Source organism: Saccopteryx leptura, chromosome 2 (genome assembly GCF_036850995.1).
Source record: "Saccopteryx leptura isolate mSacLep1 chromosome 2, mSacLep1_pri_phased_curated, whole genome shotgun sequence".
Classification (NCBI taxonomy): Eukaryota; Metazoa; Chordata; class Mammalia; order Chiroptera; family Emballonuridae; genus Saccopteryx; species Saccopteryx leptura.
The window spans coordinates 6,314,829-6,341,215 of NC_089504.1; the positions used below are offsets into that span (position 1 = coordinate 6,314,829).

Below are 26,387 nucleotides of genomic sequence, written 5' to 3' on the forward strand. Positions count from 1 at the left end.
TAAGTGATTAAAAAAAAAAAAAATGGTGCGGGTACAGAGCCAGCCGGCCTCCCTCGGCGTCCTTCCGGACCGCAGGCGAAGCGAGCCTGGCTGAGGGTACCTGCGGGCGGGGTGGGCCGCGGCGCGTGCGCGTGCGCGAACTGTCAGCCGGCCCCGCCCCGGCGCGCGGCCCCGCCCCGCCCGCCCTCGACTCCGGCTGTGGGGCGGGCGCGCGCTGCGGCGGCCGGGGCTGCTGCTTCCTCGGGCCATTTTGCTGGGGAGCGACCGGGAGGAGGAGCCGCCAAGGAGACCCAAGCGAGGCGCGGTGAGCCGAAGGAGGCGGCGGCAGCGCGGCCCGGGCTCTCCTGGATCGCGGGGACCTCGAGGGGCGAAGGGATCGCCGGGGAGGGGGACCAGAGAGCCGCGCCCGCCGCGCGGCGCGCCCCTTCCCGCCCCCTGCACCATGAGCTGGGGAACCGAGCTCTGGGTAAGTGAGGGGCTGGGCCCGCGGGGCTGCGGGAGAAGGTGTCCGGCCAGCCGGGGCAGGGCACGCGGGCCGGGCGGCTCTGGCGGAGGCGGCGGCGGCGCTTGGGTCGGGGTCCCCGCGGCCTGAAGGAGGCGCGGATCCGGTGCCCCTCACGGGCTTTGGCCCGAGCAGGAGGTGCGAGCCGGATTCGCTCTTCCGAGGCGAGTGGAGCTGCTGTGGGTTCTGGGTCTGAGTCCCCCACCCCGGCGGCCAGAACTGGGGGCGCGAGTCCGGGTCCTGCCACCCCGGCGGCCAGAACAGGGGGCGCGGGCCCGGGTCCCCCCACTCCGGCGGCCTGAGCAGGGGGCGCGGGCCCGGGTCCCCCCACCCCGGCGGCCTGAGCAGGGGGCGCGGGCCCGGGTCCCCCCACTCCGGCGGCCTGAGCAGGGGGCGCGGGTCCGGGTCCCCCCACTCTGGCGGCCTGGGCAGGGGGCGCGGGTCCGGGTCCCCCCGCTCTGGCGGCCTGAGCAGGGGGCGCGGGTCCGGGTTCCCCACCCCGGCGGCCAGAACAGGGGGCGCGGGCCCGGGTCCCCCCACCCCGGCGGCTAGAACTGGGGGCGCGGGTCCGGGTCCCCCCACTCTGGCGGCCAGAACAGGGGGCGCGGGCCCGGGTCCCCCCACTCCGGCGGCCTGAGCAGGGGGCGCGGGTCCGGGTTCCCCACCCCGGCGGCCAGAACAGGGGGCGCGGGCCCGGGTCCCCCCACCCCGGCGGCTAGAACTGGGGGCGCGGGTCCGGGTTCCCCACCCCGGCGGCCAGAACAGGGGGCGCGGGTCCGGGTCCCCCCACCCCGGCGGCTAGAACTGGGGGCGCGGGTCCGGGTTCCCCACCCCGGCGGCCAGAGCAGGGAGACCAGCGGGGTTTGTAGGGAAGAACCTAAATCCCTCAGGGCGAATAACGACGCGCCGCGGACCGGCTTCGATGGGGGCGTGGAAGCCCTCGGGTTCTGGGGACTGCGCTATTTACTAGGACGCCAGTCCCGAGTTCCTAGGGCTGCTCTCTCTGCAGGAAGGTGCGGGCCGGTCGGGCGCCCCTCCCGGGGGCGGGCGGCTTTGGCGGGGCTGGGTCCGGCGTCTTGACTTGGGGGGGGGGGCGGGGGCGACAAGTGGCGACTTCCATCTAGAGGCGAGGACTTTTGACCTGTGACGGTGTGGGGCACACTTGTGGTTCTTAATGGGAAGCTCAGGTCCTGAATTTGATGTGGGGACTGCGGCGTTTGGCCTGGAGGGGAGAGTAGTCGGAGTCAGAGGAGATCACCTTCGGGAAGAGCCATTTACGGGGTAACAATTCTTCAACTGCTCAAAGGAAACAGTTGTAAATCTGGAAGGGTGGCGGTGAGGGCGCTCCACCAGCTACCTAACCTCGGGGTGCGGTAGGCAAGAAATGGCGTGGTGTCTGGAAGCCCTGTGTCCTCACACCAGGGCGAGCAGGGGGTGCCTAGGCGGTGCACTGGCCGTCCCCGGGAGGACAGGATGTGGGATGCGGAATGGACCTTTTCCCTCTGCCTGCGTCTGGATTCCTGGGGAAATCATCCGGGAAGGGCCGGGCAGTACAGTGTCCGGAGGGAGAAGTGGATGAAATCTCAATTACTGCACTGAGGTGTTCTCAAGATGAGACATTTCCCATGATGAACTCGAAAGTGCCTCCTTTCGGAATTCCATTTGTGAAGGGTGTGGAGGAGAAAGCGAGGGGTGGCGGTGGTTGCTGTCTCAGCCGAGGCCGCGAAATCTCACCTCAGAGTATAACAAGGTGAGAGCTATAGGAAGAGCATCCTCTCCCTTAATTACTTTTTTGGCTCTAATTGTTCTCACATAACCATTTCTTTGGCTCTGAAGCAATACTGTTATTAACTAAAATCCTGAAGGCAATATACCCCTTAAATTAAGATAATTCATTTTATAAACATCCCTCTGTCTAAAGGAACCCAAGATTTTGGCTGTTTACAAATATTTATTTTTAAAATAAAATACCAGATGGCTTAAGATATTTGCACACACTTCATTAGGTAAAATCTACCATTTTAACTGTATTTCTTTCCTTTTCTATTCCTGCTCCACTTCCTTTGGCTTTTTTCAGCTTATCTGGTGTGGGGAAATAAATCAGAAGTCATTTTTATCAAGAGAATAGTAATTTTTGGCACAATTCTCCCCCCCACACACACTTGTTCAAACAAGAGAAAAGGATTGTGTGTGTGTGTGTGGGGGGGGGGGGAATACAATATATTTCTAAGTGAAATAGGCTCTGGTCAAAGGAACTGAGCATACTGGTGGGCATTCCACAGAGATGTTGGCGAGTGTTGTCAAGGGTGGCGCACCAGAGGAGGGAGGCGGCTACCAGAAGGACAATAATAAATGAGGTCCTGGTGCCTGCATTATTCTGAACACTTCTTCTTGGGGGTGGAGGGGTGGGAGGGAAGGCAAAACCAAGGAGCTGTTGAAAATAAATGGGAACTGGGATATATATGAATGATTATAAAGTCTTGGATTTGCTTCAAAAGAATTTGGGGTGGTGGTGGATGGGCATGATGATGTAGGAAAAGCTCTCATGAGTGGGTCATTGTTGAAACTGGGACAGGAGGGCTTATGACGCTATACAGTACTTTCTACTGCATGTACTTGAATTTTTTGTACAATAAAACAAACAAGGGCCCTGGTCGTTTGGCTCAGCAGTGGAGCATCGGCCTGGCCTGTGAAGTCCCGGGTTCGATTCCCGGCCAGGGCACACAGGAGAAGCACCCATCTGCTTCTCCACCTTTCCCCCTCTCCTTTCTCTCCATCACTTTCTTCCCCTCCTGCAGCCAAGGCTCCATTGGAGCAAAGTTGGCCTGGGTGCTGAGGACGGCTCCATGGCCTCCGCCTCTGGCACTAGAATGACTCTGGTTGCAACAGGCTATGCCCCAGATGGGCAAAGCATTGCCTCCTGGTGGGCATGTCAGCTGGATCCCGGTTGGGCGCATGCGGGAGTCCTGTCTCTCTGCGTCCCTGCTTCTCACTTCAGAAAACAAACAAAAAAATGATCAAAAATATTACTAAGGGAGAAAGTGTGTAAACTACTTGAAAAAAAAATTTAACTTGATAAGTTTATGAGGAAGAATGAGTCAGTTAGCAGTTGTATATATGCAAGTATACGTCAGTGAAGAGTTTGTTTTGAAAAGGTATTTGCTACAGTACTGGTCTTCACTGTGGAGTAGCTTAGAGTTTAATGGAAGGAAAGGAATGAACACATCTATTTGCACTAATAATAGAAATGCAAGCCTGATCAGGCAGTGGCGCAGTGGATAGAGCATCAGCCTAGGATTCAGAGGACCCAGGTTTGAAACTCCGAGGTTGCTGGCTTGAGAGCAGGCTCATCCGGCTTGGGAGTGGGCTCACCAGCTTGAGTGTAGGGGCCCTGGCTTGAGTGTGGGATCATAGACATGACCCTATGGTCGCTGGCTTGAGTCCAAGGTTGCTGGATTAAGAAGCAAGGGGTCACTTGGTCTGCTGTAGCTGTACCCCCCCATATGAGGCAGGGCACATATGAGAAAGCAATCAATGAACAGCTAAGGTGCTGCAACAAAGAATTGATGTTTCTCATCTCTCCCTTCCTGTCTGTCTGTCCCTATCTGTCTCTGTCTCTCTTTTGCTAAAAAGAGAGAGAGAAGTGCAAAATTTGAGTTTTCAGATGAAATGCCAAGAAGTATTAGGGCAATAAATGTCTATTCTCAGTTGCCTTATTTTATTAGTATTTGAGTTTTTTTAAAGTGGAATAATGAAGGGTTCTGAAAAATAAACTGCTGTTCTCCAGTGGTAAAGGACTTCGTGATATGCGGTGTGCTGGGCAGTGTGGGGTAGCCCAGCCCAGGGCAGTGATTGAGGGTTTTCCTTGAATGGTGGCTTTGGGATTGTGCACATGCATAATGAGATAATGATGGGGCGCCTGAGCCTAACTTGGCAGAATTATGCTTCTAGATGGGGAGAATGGAGCTATGGTTTGGGTGGCTGTGAGTTGTTTGTAACAGGTGCTTGCAACTTTCATAGACCTTCACAGATACCATCAAGCGTGCACACATTATAGGACTTTCATCAAAGTCCATATAGGCCTTTAAAAATTGCCTGTTTCTCACATGCACTTTACAGGAAGGGCTTACACTTGAGCCACATCCTGCTGTGTAGAGGGAGTAAAACCTTCCTCTCTTCTTTTTTTTTTTTTTAACACCTATATAGGAGTAAACTTTCATATTCTAGGAAATTTTTATTTATTTTTTTATTTAAAAAACTGTTTATTTGTTGATTTTAGCAAGAGAGGATGCAGGGGACGGAGACAGGAACATCGATCTGTTCCTGTATGTGCCCTGACTGGGGATTGAACCAGCAACCTCTGCACTTTGGGGATGATGCTCTAACCAATCGACCTATCTGGCCAGTGTGGAAATTTTTATTTTTATTTTTTATGTTTTTTTGTGTGTTTTTTTTAATTTTTATTTTTCGTATTTTTCTGAAGTTGGAAACAGGGAGGCAGTCAGATAGACGCCTGCATGCGCCCGACCAGGATCCACCCGGCATGCCCACCAGGGGGCGATGCTCTGCCCATCTGGGGCTTCGCTCTGCTGCAACCAGAGCCATTCCAGTGCCTGAGGCAGAGGCCATAGAGCCATCCCCAGCACCCGGGCCATCTTTGCTCCAATGGAGCCTTGGCTGCGGGAGGGGAAGAGAGAGACAGAGAGGAAGGAGAGGGGGGTGGAGAAGCAAATGGGCACTTCTCCTGTGTGCCCTGGCCGGGAATTGAACCCCGGTCCCCCGCACGCCAGGCCAACGCTCTACCACTCAGCCAACCAGCCAGGGCCGGAAATTTTTATTTTTAAAAAATTTTTGTTTATTGGTTGATTTTTAGAGACAGAGTAAGGAAGGGGAGGAGAGATAGAGAAACCTTGATTTGTTGTTCTACTTATTTATGCATTCATTGGTTGATTCTTGTATGTGCCCTGACCAGGGATCAAACCTGCAACCTTGGCTTATCAGGACAATGTTCTAACCAACTGAGCTACCTGGCCAGGACTCTTAAGAAATTTTTAGAGGCCCTGGCCGGTTGGCTCAGCGGTAGAGCGTCGGCCTGGCGTGCGGGGGACCCGGGTTCGATTCCCGGCCAGGGCACACAGGAGAAGCGCCCATCTGCTTCTCCACCCCCCCCTCCTTCCTCTCTGTCTCTCTCTTCCCCTCCCGCAACCAAGGCTCCATTGGAGCAAAGATGGCCCGGGCGCTGGGGATGGCTCCTTGGCCGCTGCCCCAGGCGCTAGAGTGGCTCTGGTCGCTACAGAGCGACACCCTGGTGGGCAGAGCGTCGCCCCCTGGTGGGCGTGCCGGGTGGATCCCGGTCGGGCGCATGCGGGAGTCTGTCTGACTTTCTCTCCCCGTTTCCAGCTTCAGAAAAATACAAAAAAAAAAAAGAAATTTTTAGAAATCATGACATGTCAGGAAGTTATCATACAACTATTAAAATGGACTCAAACCCCATAATTTGTAATAACCTTATTGGCTTAGTTCGTATTTAAATTGGGGCTTTCTATTTTGTATCAGATCAAAGTGTAAATGGCTGTATTTGGGGGGGGTTAATTTTTTTTTTTTTTTGAGTATATGAAAGCTGGAGACGGTGAAACAGGAAGGGCCTAGGATAGAAGAAGCAACAGCAGAGCCCCAGCAGGGCTGCTCTGGGTCACTGGGAAGTCAGAGAGAAGGGGCCTTGGAGACAGGTTCAGGGTTTAGCCGGGGAGAGCTGCCGCTGCCCACTGCTCCCTTGGTTACAAATCTTGGGGAGTCTCTTCCAGCAGTGGTTTTCAACCTTTTTACACTGGGGACCGCGGAAAATAGGAGAGTTCTTTCAGAGACCACTCAGGCAGAAACCAACACCGGGGACCGCAGAAAATAGAATTATTTCAGAGACCACTCAGGCAGGAACCACCCTGAGCATAAGCGTATCGGACTAAGATCGTTGCATCTGTAATCTCCATACAATATCCGGGCAGTTAACTCCTTTGCAGATTGGTACAAAATTTCTGGTGGACTGGAGATTGGAAAACACTGCCTTCGAATACAGGAGGTGCATGCCTGTGGGGAAGAAGAGAGGGAAGGGAGAGGCGCAGCATGCCCCAGGGAGGGAGAGCATGCCTGTAAATGGATGTTTTAAAGGGATTCGTTACAATAAAATTGTTTCTGTAAAACTCTTCATAACCTGCCCTTTGAACAAAATTTAAAAAATTTTATTGAACAGCTATTATGTGCAGGACACCTACCTGAATCTAAGTCACATATATATCAATATTATACATTGAAGGATATCCACTTATTTCAGTGAAAACATAGTCTATAACAGCGGTTCTCAACCTGTGGGTATTTCCGATGGCTTTAGGCGACCCCTGTGTTTTGGTCGTGCGACCCCTGTGTTTTGGTCGTGCGACCCCTGTGTTTTGGTCATTCGACCCCCACCGGGGTCACGACCCACAGGTTGAGAACCGCTGGTCTATAATATCAGAGTCAAAAGAGAGATTTAGATTTGTTTGTAAGAAGAACCAAAAATGACTTGTTGAAGCTGTGACTGATCTTTGGAGAAATGGCAAAGCAAGAGTTTCTTGCATTTGAATGGGATTTTTTTTTTTTTTTTACCTACTTATGAGAAAGAAGTGACAAATTAGGGAAGTGTCAGTTCAGCTTTTTATTAGCTGGATCGTTCATGTGAAGGGTGACTAAATCCATTAGAAGTTTTAGCTTTCCTCATAATTATTCTACTCTTTGCAGCTAGCAAATTACTTGGTGACAAGCCCCTTTTGCACAGGAGTGAGAGCCATACAACGAATGACCCATGTATGTTAAGCATTATCCAATAAAAATTTGGTGTTGTCCCGGAGGACAGCTGTGATTGGCTCCAGCCACCCACAACCATGAACATGAGTGGTAGGAAATGAATGGATTGTAATATATGAGACTATTTTATATTTTTAACGTTACTATTTCTTTTATTTTATTTTATTTTGTATATATATATATTTTTTTGTATTTTTCTGAAGCTGGAAACAGGGAGAGACAGAGTCAGACAGACTCCCACATGTGCCCGACCGGATCCACCCGGCACGCCCTCCAGGGGGTGATGCTCTGCTCCTCCTGGGCGTAGCTCTGTTGCGACCAGAGCCACTCTAGCGCCTGGGGCAGAGGCCAAGGAGCCATCCCCAGCGCCCGAGCCATCTTTGCTCCAATGGAGCCTTGCTGCGGGAGGGGAAGAGAGAGAGAGAGAGAGAGAGGAAGGAGAGGGGGAGGGGCGGAGAAGCAGATGGGCGCTTCCCCTGTGTGCCCTGGCTGGGAATCGAACCCGGGACTTCTGCACGCCAGGCCGACGCTCTACCACTGAGCCAACCGGCCAGGACTATTTCTTTTATTAAAGATTTGTCTGCAAGCCAGATGCAGCCATCAAAAGAGCCACATCTGGCTCGCAAGCCATAGGTTCCCGACCCCTGCCCTTTTGTCTCCCCGTATCCTCTCTTGCCATTTTTATTTCTTTATTTTGGTGCCAGTAAGAAATGGAGGAACCCAAACTATAAAAAGCAAGAAAGTGAACAGAGAGACCTGAATGAGACATGTTGGTTATCTTAGTAAGAAACCACCTGTGTTGACTAGGTAATTTTTTTTTTTTAACCTGTGCTTTTAGGACGATGCCAGACATACAATGTGCATCCACTGATGTGTTGACAATGGCGACACTGTGGTGTGCCCTTTTAGAGGCAGCAATGGAAGTTATTTATCTCCCACTGTCCTGGGAACAACGCCTGACTCATGTAGTAGTTTTAGTTTCACAGTAAATTGAGTGGAAGGGACATGGATTTCCCAGACTCTCTGCCCACGACTTCACAGCTAGGCACCGTCTCACCTTTGGAGTAGGGCTGGAAGATTGTTTTTCTGTTGTTCATTCCTGTATGCCTGATTGTGTGTGTGTGTGTGTGTGTGTGTGTGTGTGTGTGTGTGTGTGTATGTATAAGAACTCTTTATGATGTGTTAAAATGTTAAACTGATTCTTTTTCAATCTTTGACATAATTAATGGACTATGAATAGTTCCCGGTTTTGGAGAATTATCCCTTATTACCTCTTCTTACTGCAAAATAAACACTGAACCGAGTGCGAGTGCGGCACTAACAGCAGTACACAGCTCTCTACTGTTCTTTATTTTTAACCCTTCAGAGATGTGTTTGGGATCAACATAGCAAGACCTACAAGGGAAACATTACTCCTGGAACTATGGTGAATAGAGCGGAACTCCCTCAGATGATAGATTAAATCAGGTTTAATTCTGTCACCCCTTCCACGCCATTGAAACAAGCTTTACAATCTTTTCTAGTTAGTAAATACTAAACATAACCTGGGAGGTCTGGCGATTTTGTGGTTGATATTTACACATCAGCCTGTTACCTTTATACATTCGATCTAATCCTGAACATGGACTTAAATTGCATTTTTGGTGGGTGAAGCTGTATTTCAAGCACCATGAGGCAGTTTTGTAAGTGTCTGTGCTCACCAGGTAGCCACAGTATCACTCTTGCTTTACATTTGTTCGACATGAAAAGCACTTCTTTGAAGGACTATTCAAGTGTCACCCACTCCCTAGCTAAAGCTAATATTGTGTTTCCTGCAAGTATTACTCATACTTATTTCATCAACACCGCCCACATTTAAAAATAAGGCTTTATTTTGTCACTTAAAAATTGCAAGCTACCAAGAATACTTGACAGCTCTGGGAAATTAATCTAATTAGGTTTTAGAATGTGGGTGTGAAATCTTCTGAAATTGTCTGTAATGAAATATTTGTCTCCTGTTTTAGTAATGTATACTCATACTAGCTTGAGTGTAATGATCTGTCTAGTTAAAAAATTTAAAAATCATAAAGGGCCAAGTATGTATATTAGAGAGTTAATTGAGAGCATACAGGTTTTTACTATTGATTAATCATGGTCTTCCTATTGGGACCAATTTTTAGCTTGTAAACCTCTTATGGTTTATAAATTCTATGTTAAAGCTATGTACAGCTTAATAGCCCCAATTATTATTTTATTTATTTATTTATTCATTTTAGAGAGGAGAGGGAGAGACAGAGAGAGAAGGGGGGTAGGAGCTGGAAGCATCAACTCCCATACGTGCCTTGACCAGGCAAGCCCAGGGTTTCGAACCGGCGACCTCAGCACTTCCAGGTCGACGCTTTATCCCACTGCGCCACCATAGGTCAGGCTAGCCCCAATTATTTAATGCTAGAAAGAGATTCAAATCACTATTACCACCACCACCACCAAAAAAAAGATGAAATTCTTCATTTCTTTTTTTCCAATTTCTTGTTGCAAAAGATAGAATATCTGTTAACCTTTAACCTGTATAATATTACATTATCTATACTGTGGTTTTTTTTAAAAGTTTAGAGCATACCATTCTAGTAATTACAACGAGGTTTTTAAAAATAAGAATTAGTTCTTTCACTAATATCTGTGGTTTTAGTGTCTATATTTTAGCGGCTGCAGTTTCCTCTCTACCTTGTACTTCTCTACTCTCTTAATGGGCTGTAAAAATAGAAGCAGCTTATAATTACATAAGCCTCGTAGTTTCTGTAGTATCTTCATATGCACTCTGCCCTCTTGTCTTAAACACTGTTGAATACTTGTCATCGACGTTGCTGATTGTTGAGAACTTGTTGGGTCCCAGGTGCTGTGCGATGTTTTTCCATGCATCGCCTTTTTTATTTATTCTTCACGGGAATCCAGGGAGGTAAGCACCATTCAGTGGCAGCATCAGAGAAGAGGACCCTCAGATGGAGTTAGGGACACTGTAAGTTTTGTTGTGAGGTAGCACCCGCGAAACGAAAAGGGAGCAAGTGAGATTAGGCCGAGGGAGCCCTTAGACCATCGTGCAGCCTGACCCCGTCTCTGCCCGGCCAGCCAGCAGCTCCAGAGCAAAGATCACCCGTCCGACGGGTCTTACCTTGCACAGAAAATGCCAGGCCCTAGGATAGCTTTCATTGGCCAAGGACAGTGTCACCTTGGCTACTGTCTTGCTCAGTCATTGGTTGGGGGTTGCTACAAGAAGACCATGAGCTTGGCTCAGAAGATGAGGCAGACCCTACAGGAGTCCTTCTGACGCGGACAGGCCTCCTGTCTGAGCAGGGAGCCCTCTCCGGAAAGGGTATGAGCGGCACATTTCTGCACTCTCCCTGCCATTTCCTGTCATAAGAGGGTAGATTGAAGCTCAGACGGTGCAATAACTTGCATAAGTTCACAGAGAGGAGAGATTCAAGCCCGGGTCTCTGGGACTCTCGAGCCCATCTCCTCGTCCTTTTCCAGCTAACACCTTCAAAAATTATTACTGTTTCAAGTTTTTATTATAGAAAATTTCCCTATGTACTTAACAGAAGATAATATTCTGAGCCCCTATGTACTCATTACCGAGCTTTTACTGTTTTTTTTAAATTCCATTTATAGATTTTTAGAGAGCGAGGAAGGGAGAGAGACAGAGACAGAAACATGAATCTGTTCTTTTATGTGCCCTGAGTGGGGATCAAACCCACAGCCCTGTGCATCAGGGCGACACTCTGCCAACCGAGCCACATGGCCAGGGCCCAGCCTTTCAGATGGTCAGTATTTTGGCATTCTTGTTTCATCCTGTGCCCCCACACGGCTCCTTAGCACCCCACCGCACTCCGCTTCACATCACAATGCTGCTCTGCTATCCCACTTTCCGGGGGAATCATGTGGAGAACCAGAATTCTCCCTTGTTTTTAAAATATGAAAACAGAAGAGAGCCAACTTGTTAAATGTCTGGTGCACCTTTTTTTTGGAATTTAAGTGCATCCTTTCCTAACCTAACGAGGACCCTGTGAGTTTAATCATGATCTCCACCTTGCAGATGAGTCGCAGAGCGGTGAAGATACTTTTAACTGGACTCACCGAAACAGTGGGAGCTAGGGCTAGAATTTAAATACAGGTGGTGGTTTTCTTTTCTGACACTAAACAACTAGTAGTTTAAAAAAGGCGTCTTCTGTGTGAGTAGCTAGCAGTCCCTTTTCTCCCCACCCCTTGTCTGTATTTCCCGTCACTGATGTAGGTTTTGCTTTCTGAAATATTTGATGTTCCTCGCACTGAGCTGCATTGAGAATCAGTGACTCCCAGTGCTGAGTGCTGCAGACGAAACAGAAACTATCAGGAGTGAAGCCTGTGTTCTAACAGGTGTTTCACACCACGGCTAGTGAGTCCTCTCCCCGCCCCCGCTCTTTTAAATCCAATTTTTTTTAATTTAAAGAAATCAATTTGGCCCTGGCCGGTTGGCTCAGCGGTAGAGCGTCGGCCTGGCGTACGGGGGACCCGGGTTCGATTCCCGGCCAGGGCACATAGGAGAAGTGCCCATTTGCTTCTCCACCCCCCCCCCCCCTTCCTCTCTGTCTCTCTCTTCCCCTCCCACAGCCGAGGCTCCATTGGAGCAAAGACGGCGTTTGTTGTTTTTTTTTGTATTTTTTCCGAAGCTGGAAACGGGGAGAGACAGTCAGACAGACTCCCGCATGCGCCCGACCGGGATCCACCGGGCACGCCCACCAGGGGTGAAGCTCTGCCCACCAGGGGGCGATGCTCTGCCCCTCCGGGGCGTCGCTCTGCTGCGACCAGAGCCACTCTAGCGCCTGGGGCAGAGGCCAAGGAGCCATCCCCAGCGCCCGGGTCATCTTTGCTCCAATGGAGCCTTGGCAGCGGGAGGGGAAGAGAGAGACAGAGAGGAAGGAGGGGGGGGGAGCAAATGGGCGCTTCTCCTATGTGCCCTGGCCGGGAATCGAACCCGGGTCCCCCGCACGCCAGGCCAACGCTCCACCGCTGAGCCAACCGGCCCAGGGCCTAACAAAAGTATGTTTTGGTGAAAGTTTTTAAATTGAATTGAGAAAGCACAAAGAAGATATTGACCACTTTGGGGGGTGTTCTAGCTGTTATGTTCAGGGTTATCTTAGTTTTGGGTCTTGAGAAACATGGAACTAAACTTAGTGTCCCCTCCTGTCTATGGCAAAAGAAAAACTGGCATCTTTACAAGAAGCTATTCCCTTTGTACTTCTATTTGCATAACCAAACCTGAGAGTGGGTTTCTGAAATGCACTCAGACACCCAGCAGGTTCTTGGGAGAAAAGGTGTGGGTGCTCCCACATGAGGGAGACAGCTGGGAAGGGCTCGCCTGGCTGCCTAAGCCAACATTTATTAGTGTTGTGACAAGTCCTCGCACCTTTGTTCCTCGTTCTGCCGACTTATAAAGCTGTGTGTTGAAGTCTGCCTTCCTCTTCGCCACAAAGATGAATGCTTGTTTGAAAAGCGCTTTGCCGTTGTTGGATGAAGCGATGGGTATACAAATTGGTATACTCATGGGGAGGATTAAAGGGGGAAAAACCCTGTTCCTTGGGTACAAATTGTAGAACTCTCCTGCTTCAGGCAGGGCTCACACAAAAAATGAGCTGTTCTCTGTCCTAGCCCTTCATTTTTACAGTGAAGTCTTTGTCTTTTGATTTAAAATTCTCATTACACGTTAACAATAGGATAAAATAACCTGATAGTAGAAAAATGACTGGAAATCATTGTTTTAGAAAGGAACTCTGGGTTTTAGGAGATCATGCATGTTTGTATCTTAAAATATTATATGTATACGTATATATATATAATGCACTGCAAAACACTAACTATATTAATTTTAGCAGTATACTTGGATTTACATAAAATATATATAATCTTTTTTAGCAAGAGAGACAGATAGAGAGAGGAAGGGAAAGAGATGAGAAGCATTAACTAGTTATTTTGACACTTTAGTTGTTCATTGATTGCTTCTCACACATGCCTTGACTGGGGGCTCCAGCTGTGCCAGTAACCCCTTTCTCAAGGCAGTGACCTTTGGGATCACATCAGCGACTATGGGGTCATGTCTATGATCCCATTCTCAAGCCAGCAATGTTGGGCTTAAGCCAGTGACCTCTGGGCTTAAGCCAGCGACTATGGAATCAAGCTGGTGACTTTGCACTCAAGCTGGTGAGCCTGTTCTTTTTTTTTTTTTTTTTTTTTTTATTAATTTATTTTTTACAGAGAGTGAGTCAGAGAGAGGGATAGACAGGGACAGACAGACAGGAACGGAGAGAGATGAGAAGCATCAATCATCAGTTTTTCATTGCGCATTGCAACACCTTAGTTGTTCATTGATTGCTTTCTCACATGTGCCTTGACCGTGGGCCTTCAGCAGACCGAGTAACCCCTTGCTGAAGCCAGCGACCTTGGGTTCAAGCTGGCGGGCTTTCTGCTCAAACCAGATGAGCCCACGCTCAAGCTGGCGACCTCGGGGTCTCGAACTTGGGTCCTCTGCATCCCAGTCCGACGCTCCATCCACTGCGCCACCGCCTGGTCAGGCTGGTGAGCCTATTCTTAAGCCAGTGACCTTGGGGTTTTGAACCTGGGACCTCAACGTTTCAGGTCAGCACGCTATCCACTGCACCACCATCTGTCAGGCAAAATATAATTTTAATGTTGTCCCTCAGAGAGAACTAGTTCTCTTTGTCTGTTATTACTACTTTTTAAAAAAGTTCTATTGAAGTCAAATTACTTCCCCCCCAAAGTAGGATACTTGCTGCTTGAGACATCTAATGAATTATTCTACATATTAGCTTAGTGTGAGATTGATTTCTTCTTAGCAGAGAAAGCTAAGAAGTTTAAAAATATTTGCATTAGAACACATACATGTATGTGTATGTGTATGCTTGGCAATGTTTGGACAAAAATTTAGATTTCATGGGTATGTATGTGAATGCAAGATATATTGTTTACCATGACACTGAATTTTTATTTATTTATTTATTTATTTATTTATTTTACAGAGACAGAGAGAGAGTCAGAGTGAGGGATAGACAGGGACAGACAGACAGGAATGGAGAGATGAGAAGCATCAATCATTAGATTTTCATTGCGCATTGCAACACCTTAGTTGTTCATTGATTGCTTTCTCATATGTGCCTTGACCGCGGGCCTTCAGCAGACCGAGTAACCCCTTGCTGGAGCCAGCGACCTTGGGTCCAAGCTGGTGAGTTTTTGCTCAAACCACATGAGCCCACACTCAAGCTGGCGACCTCAGGGTCTCGAACCTGGGTCTTCCACATCCCAGTCTGACGCTCTATCCACTGCTCCACCGCCTGGTCAGGCATGGCACTGAATTTTTAAATTTAAATTTTACTTATCTTTAAAAATAAGTCATCTGCGGATGCAAAGTAGAACATAAGGGATAGAGTCAATAATATTATAATAACTGTATGGTGCCAGGTGTGTATTAGATTCATCAGGGGATCACTTTAAAGGTTATGTAAATATCTAGGCACTGTTCTATACACCTGCAACTAATATAATATTGAATGTCAACTGTAATTGGAAAAAAAATAAAATAAAGGCTCTTGTTAAATAAAAAACAAAACAGGCCATCTATTTGCATTGTTTAATTTTCAAAAGATACTAAGATGTACATAAAAAGTCTCCCTGTCATCCTCACATAGGTTTAATTCTTACTGTTTTTGGCAAGAGGATTGGTGTTGTTGGTGGCAAGTAATTGTGTCTAAAAGAAAAACCAGATGAAATTATAAAAATGATATCAGATTTCTCTATTTTGTTCACAGTATCTATTTTTGGAGCATCTACTAAGTGCCAAGACTGGGTTCTTGCCTTCAAGGAGCTTATAGTCTAGCAGGGGTGCAGAAATGTGGGCAAGAAATGACAGTGCAGTGTGACAAGGACTAAGGCAGGGTCACTACATGGAAACCTGTACTTAGTTGGGCCTAAGTGGCCCCTGTGTGGAGTCCGGAAGGAGTAGCGAGTTATACAGGTGGGGTGGGGGTGAAGTTGGGGGGTGATCTAAACAGCCTCCTGGAAAGAGGGAGGAAGTGTCACCCGCAAAGGCTCAGGAGCGGCAGAGGGCAGGCACAGCTCGAGAATGAGTCAGCGTTTCTGTATGGGTGGAATTGGGTTAAAGCGGACAGTCAGGGAGCCGTGGGTGCCTGTGGAAGGCCTCGCAGTGTACATCTTGAGTGGTGATCCAGGGTTTGAGAGGGTGAAGCCAATTCACTGTTTGGGCGTGTGGGTTAAATAGTATATTAACTTTGGGTCCATTTTTTCAGCCTTCAGGCAGAAACCAAAACCTACAGTCACTTCTTTCTTGCCCTCTCTTTGTTTCTCTTCAAGTGGCCCCTCCAGTATGCCTGGAGGTGACCCACACTAACCAAATTCCCAACACTGATGAACAAGCCAGGGGTATATCCATTAAGAGACTAGCTATTCATATTCTCTGAGCTGCACACTTTTTCCCTATAGGCTCATCTATGTGGAAAGAGAAATTCTATGCAAAGTTTTTTGGAGCACATAAAATCAAAATGGATTTGGATTAATTTAATGGCTTGCGACAACAAGATATGGAAGCCTAAGGCATCTGTCTCTTCCAGAGAGATAGATCTACATGAAGGATATAGAACAGAGTCTATTTTATGGATGCTATGTAGGTAATTCCTTTCAATGTATTCTTTCTTTAGACAGACTACAAGATGACTAGTTAAGTTTAGACCTTTTCAATCTGTCTCTCTTCAATCTTGCATCCCTGAGATTATATCTGGGTACGCAAACTGGACGTTGGGTGTTCATCATCATCTCACTTTTCAGCCTTTTCCAAACTGGCAAGTCTGGGAATCCGAACTGTTGAAAGTCGTTTTCGGAGGTCATTCTGATGTGGTTCACTTAGCACTGTGACACTGTGATCCCTTCTCCCTGTGGTTCCTTCTGGGTTTTGCTCATTTTAATTCTTTCTAACAAATTTAAAATCCAGCAATATTTTGGACCTGTTCTCATACCCTGCCACTTACAAAGATCATCATCATTCTAAGGTACTTTCTTTTTTTTTTTTTGTATCTTTCTGAAGTGAGAAGCCGGGCGGCAGTCAGACAGACCCCGGCATGTGCCCAACCTGGATCGACCCCGGCATGTGCCCAACCTGGATCCACCCAGTATGGCCACCAGGGGGCGATGCTCTGCCCATCTGGGGCGTTGTTCTGTTGCAACTAGAGCCATTCTAGTGCCTGAGGCAGAGGCCATGGAGCCATCCTCAGTGCCTGGGCCAACTTGGCTCCAATGGAGCCTTGGCTACGGGAAGGGAAGAGAGAGACAGAGAGGAAGGAGAGGGAGAAGGGTGGAGAAGCAGATGGGCGCTTCTCTTGTGTGCCCTGGCTGGGAATTGAACCTGGGACTTTCACATGCTGGGCGGACACTCTACCACTGAGCCAGCCGGCAAGGGCCTAAGGCAGTGGTCCCTAACCCCCGGGCTGTGGACCGGTATCGGTCCGTGGGCCATTTGGTACCGGTCTGCAGAGAAAGAATAAATAATTTACATTATTTCCGTTTTATTTATATTTAAGTCTGAACGATGTTTTATTTTTAAAAAATGACCAGATTCCCTCTGTTATGGATATCCGTCTAAGACTCACTCATGACGCTTGTCTCGGTCACGTGATACATTTATCCGTCCCACCCTAAAGGCCAGTCTGTGAAAATATTTTCTGACATTAAACCAGTCCGTAGGCCAAAAAAGGTTGGGGACCACTGGCCTAAAGTACTTTTTATTCATTATGGTTGTCTAGTTGTCGTTGATGCAGGTACCCAGATAAGTTGTCGTTAATTCATTCAACAAATATTATTGACTACCCACTCACCTTATGCCAGGCATTGTTCTAGGCAAAGGGAATGTGGCACTGACTCAAACAGTTAAAAAATTACCCTTCTATGTGATCTCTGTATGACATCTGATCATGGTCAATGTTATGGAGAAAAATAAGAGTGTTAGAGACTGAGAACTAGAGGGTTGGATTGGTGGGGAGAAGGCGAGAGGTGTTGTACTGGACATTCTGCAAGGTGCCCATTGGACGGATACCTAACTATCTCATAGCTAGTAGTTTAACGTATGCATCCGGGGCTCCAGGAACAGGGCCAGGCTGTTCGGGTTTGTTTGGGTCTGATTGCCCAATATAAGTTTGGGTAATCAGAAAAGGAAGAATGAAAATGATAAAATTCTGAGCTCTTGGCATAGCGATATTCCTCCAAGCACTCTTCTTTAACTTCAGAACTCTGTCACTCAGGAGTGGAACGGTCACAGCACGTTGCCCTTTTGGACAGCGGCTGTGCTCTCTGTTTGCTGAACTGTTTATCTTACTGAGAATCATTATGTGAAACTTGTTTCAGATTGGGAGGGGTGTAGACTAGTAAGAATTGATTGATTTTATAAATTGTTCTAAGAGCATAATAAACAGATCTTGAAGCTTTGATATGCTTAGAAGTAAAACTAATGGAGTAATTCATAAATGGAAAAAAATAAAATAAATGGGCCACTGATGGGCATTTGGTTTTTGGTAGTAATCAGAAATTCATGTCATACATGCATTATTTTAATAGGTTTTTGCAGGCGCTCTAATAGTTTCTACTCTACTTCTTTGAAAGCTGCCTGTGTGCTTATTCTGACATTTGAGGATAAATAGGAAATATTTAGAATTATTCAGTTCAGACCTTGTGGATTGAGATCTTTTTTTTTTTTTTTTTTGCTTTTTTGTTATTCATTTTAGAGAGGAGAGAGAAAGGGGGGAGGAGGAGGAAGCTTCAACTCCCATATGTGCCTTAGACCAGATAAGTACAGGGTTTTGAACCGGCAACCTCAGCGTTCCAGGTTGAGGCTTTATCCACTGCGCCACCACAGGTCAAGCCTGGATTGAGATCTTTATTGTATTGGATATTAATTTTTCTCTTTATATTTCTCGTAGACAGCTTAACACTGGTAATACTAGATCACCAAAGAAATCAGATTAGAGAGGAAACCCACTTCATGTGTGTGACAGATTCTATTTTGCAAAAATGACCTCACAGTTTTTCTCAGTCCACAGGCTCTTTCTCCATGACCTGACTCTCCTTTTGCTGAGGGATGGAAGAGGACTCATGTCCATCCCCCTTGAACCTTGGCGGTTCTATGTACTGCCTTAATATAGAATACGGTAAAAGTCACACCATATGATTTTTGAGGCAGGACATAAATATGCCATGCACTTTTGCTGTGCTCTTTTGGGATGCTTACTCTTAGAACCCAGTGCCATATTGTCAGGAAGCCCAACCAGCCCACATAGGGAGACCATATGGAGAAGCCAACTGGAAAGGTTCCAGCTGACTGCCCAGTTGAGGTCTCAGCTAACAGTCACACTCAGCTGCCAGCCATATGAATGAACGGCTTCCAGATGAGTCTCAATCTCAGCAGTTGAGTCCCCACAGCCTTCAAGCTTTTCCAGTTTGGGCGCCAGCCATGGAGGAGCAAAGATAAGTTGTCCCTGTCAAATTGCTGACCCATAAGAAAAGGATTCTTTTTTTTTTTTTTTTTTTAATTAATTTTTTTTTTTTTTTTACAGAGACAGAGAGAGAGTCAGAGAGAGGGACAGATAGGGACAGACAGACAGGAACGGAGAGAGATGAGAAGCATCAATCATCAGTTTTTTGTTGTGGCACTTTGGTTGTTCATTGATTGCTTTCTCATATGTGCCTTTACCGTGGGCCTTCAGCAGACCGAGTAACTCCTTGCTCAAGCCAGCGACCTTGGGTTCAAGCTGGTGAGCTTTTTACTGCTCAAACCAGATGAGCCCACGCTCAAGCTAGTGACCTTGGGGCCTTGAACCTAGGTCCTCTACATCCAAGTTTGACGCTCCATCCACTGCGCCACCGCCTGGTCAGGCAAGAAAATGATTCTTGCCCAGTAAGCTTTGGGGGTGATAGGTTAAATAGTAAAAACTGGGACAATATCCTTGGGTGTCATAAAGATAGTAACACTACCCTTGTTCATTTATTAAATGAACTTATTTATTAAATAGGTCTACTGTGCATCCTTTTATTCTCATCTAAAAATAAATTATGAGCCCTGGCTGGATAGCTCAGTTGTTTATAGCATCGGCCAGCAACACAGACATTGCCGGTAAGGGCACATACAGGAACAGATGGATGTTCCTGTCTCTTTCTCTCTCTCTCTCTCTCTCTCTCTTTTTTATTGTATTTTTCTGAAGTGAGAAGTGGGGAGAGGCAGACAGATAGACTCCTGCATGCGCCTGACCAGGATTTTCCTGGCATGCCCACTAGGGGATGATGCTCTGCCCATCTGGGACGTTGCTCCGTTGTGACTGGAGCCATTCTAACTCCTGAGGTGGAGGCTATGGAGCCATTCTCAGCGCCCGGGCCAACTTTGCTCCAGTGAAGCCTTGGCTGCGGGAAGGGAAGAGAGAGACAGAGAGAGGGGGAAGGGTGGAGAAGCAGATGGGCGCTTCTCCTGTGTGTCCTGACTGGGAATCAAACCCGGGAGTTCCACACACTGGGCTGACACTCTACCACTGAGCCAACTGGCCAGGGCCCTGTCTCTCTCTCTCTGTCTTTCTCTCTTTTCCTTTCTCTAAAATCAATGAAAAATATTGAAAGAAAGAAAGAAAAAACTATGATCATGTTCTCTTTGAAGAAATTACTTAGAATATGAAATTAAAAAGCTGAGGAACATTTAAGAAGTTTATATACTTATAGTTTCTGAAGATGATGGAACAGGGCACTGAGAAGCTCTGACATAAAGACTTATAGGAAGAAAGAAAGTTTTAAACCTAGTTTGTGCTAAGGTTCTTGTCGCAAGATTGCATACCTTGAATATGGTGATTCTGTGTCATTCTTTATAAAAGTCTCAAGAGTTTTGACATTGTTGTCATAACCATTGACCCACGGAAGAGGACATTTCATTGCAATTCCCTTTTGGGAGAAATGGTTTTGTGGGATTCCCCCCCCCCCCAAATTTTATCTCTTGTTCTTTGAAATGTAAGCCCTGCTGAGCCACTTGAGAAGAGTTGTTTGAGAAATTCCAAATAAAATGCGGAATTTTTCTGTAGCTTTAGTTGTGAAGCCCAGTCCACGTTGTGGAGGCAGTGACCTGCCCGACTGGAGCCGAGGTGGGTGGGTGTAGTCGTCTCTCCGCTCCTTCCTTAGAGTCCTCCCTCCGTGAGGGCGTGCGTCTCCAGTAGCTGCCTGCTGTAAAATCCTTTCCTTTCATTTTGCTACCATATCTACAACTTAGTCAGTATGGCATAATGTTCAAGAGTGTGGTCTGGAGCCAGACTGCCTGGTTCAGAGCCTAATACTAGCCAGCTGAGTAACTTTGGGCTAGTCTTCTAATTTCAGTTCCTTCATCTGTAAAATGGGGATAATAATAGTGCCTACTTTATAGGATTATTGAGACTATTAACTGAGTTAATGAATACTTAGAGCAGTAAGAGTCTGACACAGGAAGCTCAATGGGCATTGGCCATCATTATTCACCTTCACATGCGGCTGTTTGTGACGCTGTTTTGTTCACATCTTGAATTCCATGCTGAAAAGGTTCGGAAGCAGGAGCCCTTACCTCTGTAGGGCCGTTGTAGAAGTGATCAAAGAATTGGGTGTAAGCTAGACTGCGTGACCTCAGCTCCCTTCCACTCAGGTGTTCCAGGGTAATCTGAGTTCCAGGATCAACTGACAGCGAAATGTTTGTCCTAAGAGTACTGATTCATAATATATGCAGAAGACGTCGATGTCCGTGTCACTTATTTAGAGCCGCTGCTGCCAAGGCTAGAACCTCTATCTCGGTATTTTAGGTAGAGTTCCCATTTTGTAGCGCAGAGAAAATGCTAATCATGTTAATAGGTTTGTAAAAGATTCAGCAGCTCAAAAAGTGGTGTATAAATAGAACCGGGAGGCACATTCTTTAAGCTGTCAGGCACTCTGTCCGGGGGTTGAATGAATGTCTTGGGTGTGACTCCATAGGCAAAAAAGAAAAAGAAAAGAAAAAAGAACAATCCGGGACTCTTTGCTGAACAATAACTTTTTGGCTGAGAATCCTGAAAGGCTTGGTAATGAATTTTCTCTGGTAATTCAATAAGGTAGGTAAATAGTATTCCAAAAAACAACAAAAACTCTAGGCAGTCAAGTGCTACATTTCTAGTTAGAAGTATTCAACTCCTGATGGAAATGGAGTGTGGGATGATGACTTCTTCCTTCTGCCCTTTCTGGATTTCTCCCGGTTGTGAAGTGCCAGGCATTGTCTGAGAAAGTGGGGTGAACAGCCGGCTGAATGAGAAGAGAACCCTTGGGAGCAGTGGCAGGCAGTTGGCTAGGATAAAGGCTGTGTCTGATGACTCCACACAGATCTGTAGACTGTCATTTGATTACGTAAAAAAGACTGAAGTGCCTGACCTGTGGTGGCGCAGTGGATAAAGCGTCGACCTGGAAATGCTGAGGTCGCCGGTTCGAAACCCTGGGCTTGCCTGGTCAAGGCACATATGGGAGTTGATGCTTCCAGCTCCTCCCCCCTTCTCTCTCTCTCTCTCTCTCTCTCTCTCTCTCTCTCTCTCTCCTCTCTCTCTCTCTCTCCCTCTCTCTCTCCTCTCTAAAAATGAATAAAAAAATAAAAGAATGAAAACTTTAACGGTCAGTTGCAGAAACAGGCAACGGGAAGTCTCCATCAGCTGTGTTCAGTCAGGCATCTGCAAAAAGATCTGTTTAAAGAAATATTTGTCAGTAATAATAAGTAACTAATAAGTAAGTCATATTTGTAAGTGAAAATTAGCAACGCCAGACCATGTGTGTGGAGTATGGGGGCTCGGGCTGGGGGGCTGGCTCTTCAGTGATTGCAAACATTGGCCAAACTGAAGATTATACTTACCTTGATTTTTCAGTGTAGCTGAGACCAGGGTAACTTAAAGAGAGATTAAAGGATTAACAAAAAAAATTTTTTTTGAGAGAGAAAGAGAGACAAAGGGAAAGAGATGGGAAGCATCAATTCGTAGTTGGGTCACTTTAGTTGTTCATTGATTGCTTCTTATACGTGCCTTGACTGGTGGGCTCAAGCTGTGTCAGTGACCCTTTGCTCAAGTCAGTGGCCTTGGGCTTCAAGCCAGTGACCTTTGGGCTCAAGCCAGCGACCATGGGGTCGTGTCTATGATCCCATGCTCAAGCCGGCAACTCCGTGCTCAAGCTGAAACACTATCTATCGATATTTACTTGGTTGTCTTTGAATTGTGGGCCAGCCGTAGGGATGAGGCAGTCTCATCTGAGGTGAGAATAAAGAAAGAAGAGAAAAGAGGAAGACTAGAGAGAAGGTAGGATTTGCTCATGTGCCTAGAAGTCAGAGTGATGACCCACCCCTTGGACTCTGTAGGCAGCTCCAGGGGGTGTTGTGGGGCGAACACGTAGGGACTTGGGTTACCTAATTATAGAGTGGGTGGGTGAGGCTCAGACCTTGAGCACAAATCTAACAAGGACTTAGCACCTCAGGGTGAAGGCTCAGTGTAGACAAACCCTTTGTGGCTGGCCCCCCTCCTGCACAATCTCTCCTAGCCGGCTTGGCCATCTCATCCTCATGACCCCAGCCTGCTTTGATCTCAGGGCTCTGCCCAGCTTTGTCCCGGCTTAGCCTTTCACCGGGAATGCTCTTGCCCTAGGTGGCTTCGTGACCCTTCCCCTCCTCCCGCCAGCCCTGCTTGTGCGTACAGCTCCGTCCACATACTGTCCTGGAAGCGATTACACACTGACATGAGCGCCGACAGCTCCGCCAGGACAGACGGCTCTGTTAAGGGAGCCAAACTGGGGAGAAAAAAAATTATTATTTCAATGCACGATTTATTTCTTATTTGTTAACGAATTTTTGAATAGACTACACATGTGTATGGTACGTGTTTCCCCAGTCACCCCTTTTCCTCCCTGGAGGCAACCCCTGTTATTCATTTCTTGTGAATTCTTTCAGAGAGCTATTAAATGTTTATACGTAAATGCTCCCCCCACCCCCTCCCTCCCCCCAGACAAATGTTAGCATAGTATTCACACTTGTTGGTGCCTTACTTTTATCATGTAGTATCTTGGTGTATATCCGGAGGATAAAGACCCAGAACGGAGGATAAAGACCCAGAACGTGGCTAAGTGTGGCCTCGCCACCCTCCAGGGCGGCTCTCATGCTGAGCTCTCACCAGCCCTGTTTTCGAGATCCTGTGGTCCTGCCTTCTCCCCAGCAGTGTAGAGTCAAATGTTTTGAAGTCTGTTAATTAGGTGAAAAGTGGCATTTCAGTATAGCTTTAATTTTCTTTTTTTTTTTAAATTTTATTTATTCATTTTAGAGAGGAGAGAGAAAGGGAGAGAGAGAGACAGAGAGGGAGAGAGAGAGGAGAGAGAGACAGAGAGAGAAGGTGGGGAGGAGCTGGAAGCATCAACTCCCATATGTGCCTTGACCAGGCAAGCCCAGGGTTTCGAACCGGCGACCTCAGCATTTCCAGGTCGACGCTTTATCCCACTGCGCCACCATAGGTCAGGCCAGCTTTAATTTTCATTTGTCTTTCCCAGGCTTAAGAACCATTTTCTTTTCTATCAACTATTCATGTCCTCTATTCATTTTCTATTACGTGGTGCTGCAGGACATGAATGTGGTTTAATAAGTAATATGCTGAATGTCTAATGCAAAATGACTTCTTTTTGATTATTTAGAAATTAAATGTAATGGGGTGACCTTGATCAATAAGAGTCCGTAGGTTTCAGGTGAACAGTTCTCTAGCATTTGAACTGTGGATTGCATCGTGTGCTCATCGCCCAGTCAGATCATTTTACTGTCAGCGTCTATTTGCGCCTCTTCACTCTCTCGTCCCCCAGCAGAGTGACTTCATCTTCGGTGCGGGCACAGAAAGAACTGCAAAGAGAGAAGTTCGGTTAAACTTACCCCTCAAGAATGTTTTGTTCAACAGTCAGACTTAGGTGAAATGTCGCTTTTGCAAACCATAGTTTCTAACTTTGTCATTTAATTTAATATATTATAGCAGCTATATTTCTAAAAGTTGAGTTTATTCTTAGAATGACAAGAAGAGTGCTGCTACTTGTCTGACATTTAATTCTTTATTTTTAAAAGATTTTATTTATTGATTTTAGAGAGAGGAGAGAGAGAGAGAGAAAGGGGGAAGGGCAAGCAGGTTGCAATCAGCCTGTAGTGGTTGCTTCCCATATGTGCCTTGATCGGGTAAGCCGGGGATTCGAACTAGCGACCTCAGCACTCTAGGCCAGCACTTTATCCACTGTGTCACCACAGGTCAGGCAGACATTTTATTCTTCAGGATATTAAAACAGCGTGTTGTTCTGCTCTTTTGGACCCAAAGCTTTGTAAACTCATAGAAAATTTGCATTTCCTAGTTACAGCTGTGTAAAATGTGTCTCGCTGTTATACCAAGCAGTGCTCTTAACAGTAAAAGAAAGGCAGTCCTTCCACATCATTTAATGTCTACACACAGAGCCCTACAGGGCCTTTGTACAGTTTTATATTTTAAAGTACTGGTATTTCTATGAAAACTGCAAATCATTTTTACAGTTTTGATTTTCCAGGTTAATAGATTTAGTATTTATCAGGCGTTCCACGAGCAGTAAGGTCCCTGAGGAAAAGGCTTTTTGTTTGTTTGGTTCAATGCAGTATCACCAGCCCCTAGAATAGTGCCTTGCCCGTAGTCGATGTTCAATAAGTACGCCAGTTGCCAAAGTGGAAACAGTCTTGGGTTTTGCCCTTTGACTAAAACACCAGTTCAGGCTCTTCACTAATTCATGGGACTTCCAAACATAGATTTAAAAAGTGGAGAGAGAGGTCCGCTTTAAAGAAAGTAATAGTAAAGACTAAAATTATTTGTATTTATTGTCATGGAAGTGGGGAATAAAAAGAGATTCGTTTTTCCAAAGAAGGTAGACCAATGGCCGGCAAGCATAGGGAACCTGGTGAGCCTTGTTAGTCACTTGGGAAGTGCAGGTCAGCAGCCCAGTAATACACCCCACCACACTCACAGGGTGACTGCGATAGGAAAAAAAAAAGTGGAAAATACTGAGTGGAACCATCAGACACTGCTGGTGGAAATGTACAATGGTTCCGCAGCTGTGGAAAATCATTTGGCAATTCCTCAAAAAATTAAACAGAGAATTGCCGTATGATTCAGCAGTTCCACTCCTGATTATAAACCCAGAGGAACTGAAAAGAGGGCTTCAAATGAATACTAATACAGGAATGTTCTTGGCGGCACAATGGCCAAAAGGTGGAAATAACCCGTGTGTTCGTGGACGGCTGAATGGATGAACAAAACGTGGTTCATCCGCAGAATGGAGTATTATTCAGCCAGAAAAAGGAAGTACAGGTACACACGACAACTTGGATAAATCTCGAAAATATTAACCTAGTGAAGAGAAGCCAGACACAAAAGGTCACATATTGTGTGCTGTTTCTGTAACAGCAAATATATATATATATATATAAAATAAGCAAACCCAAATCCATAGCGACAAAAAGCCGGTTGGTGTTTGCCAGGGTGTGGGGCAGGGAGAAGTGGTGAGTGCCTGCATAGTGGGCGCAGGATTTTACTTTGGGGCAGTGGAAATACTGTGGAACTAGAGAGATGTGGTGGTTGCACAACGTTGTGAACATATTCAATGCCACGGAATTGTTCTCTTTAAAATGGTTAATTTTATGTGAATTTCACCTCAATTAAAAAACAAAACAGGTTGGCGCTGGGGCATCTCAGTTACCTCCAAGATGGCGAAGAGCTGATCTAGGAAGCCCTCCTTGGTCTTTGGAAGTTTAAAAGCCATTGTAAATGCTGTATAAAACAATTGATCTTTAACTCTTCAGAAGGGTTCTGTAAATGTTCTCCCAAGTAATTAAAGGGTGCCGTGTTGTGTTTGAAGTCTCCTTAATGATTGTCTAAGCACTCTTGTTGCAGAACAGGTTACTGGAGTATGTTAGGTACTATTT

At 46.6% G+C, this 26,387-nt stretch overlaps 1 protein-coding gene across 14 annotated transcripts in view; it reads left to right on the plus strand.

Moving 5' to 3' along the window:
• Window positions 1–207: 207 nt before the first annotated feature.
• Window positions 208–26,387, plus strand: part of FNBP1 (formin binding protein 1) — a 134,600-nt gene continuing 108,420 nt past the window's right edge. For 13 of the 14 annotated variants that reach the window (XM_066366905.1, XM_066366904.1, XM_066366906.1 and 10 more), the window contains exon 1: window positions 294–466. In XM_066366905.1, the coding sequence (XP_066223002.1) occupies window positions 443–466 (24 nt within the window). In that variant the 5' untranslated portion in view covers window positions 294–442. Of the gene's footprint in view, window positions 467–26,387 lie in introns of all 14 variants that reach the window. The other variant, XM_066366918.1, reaches the window with a different exon arrangement.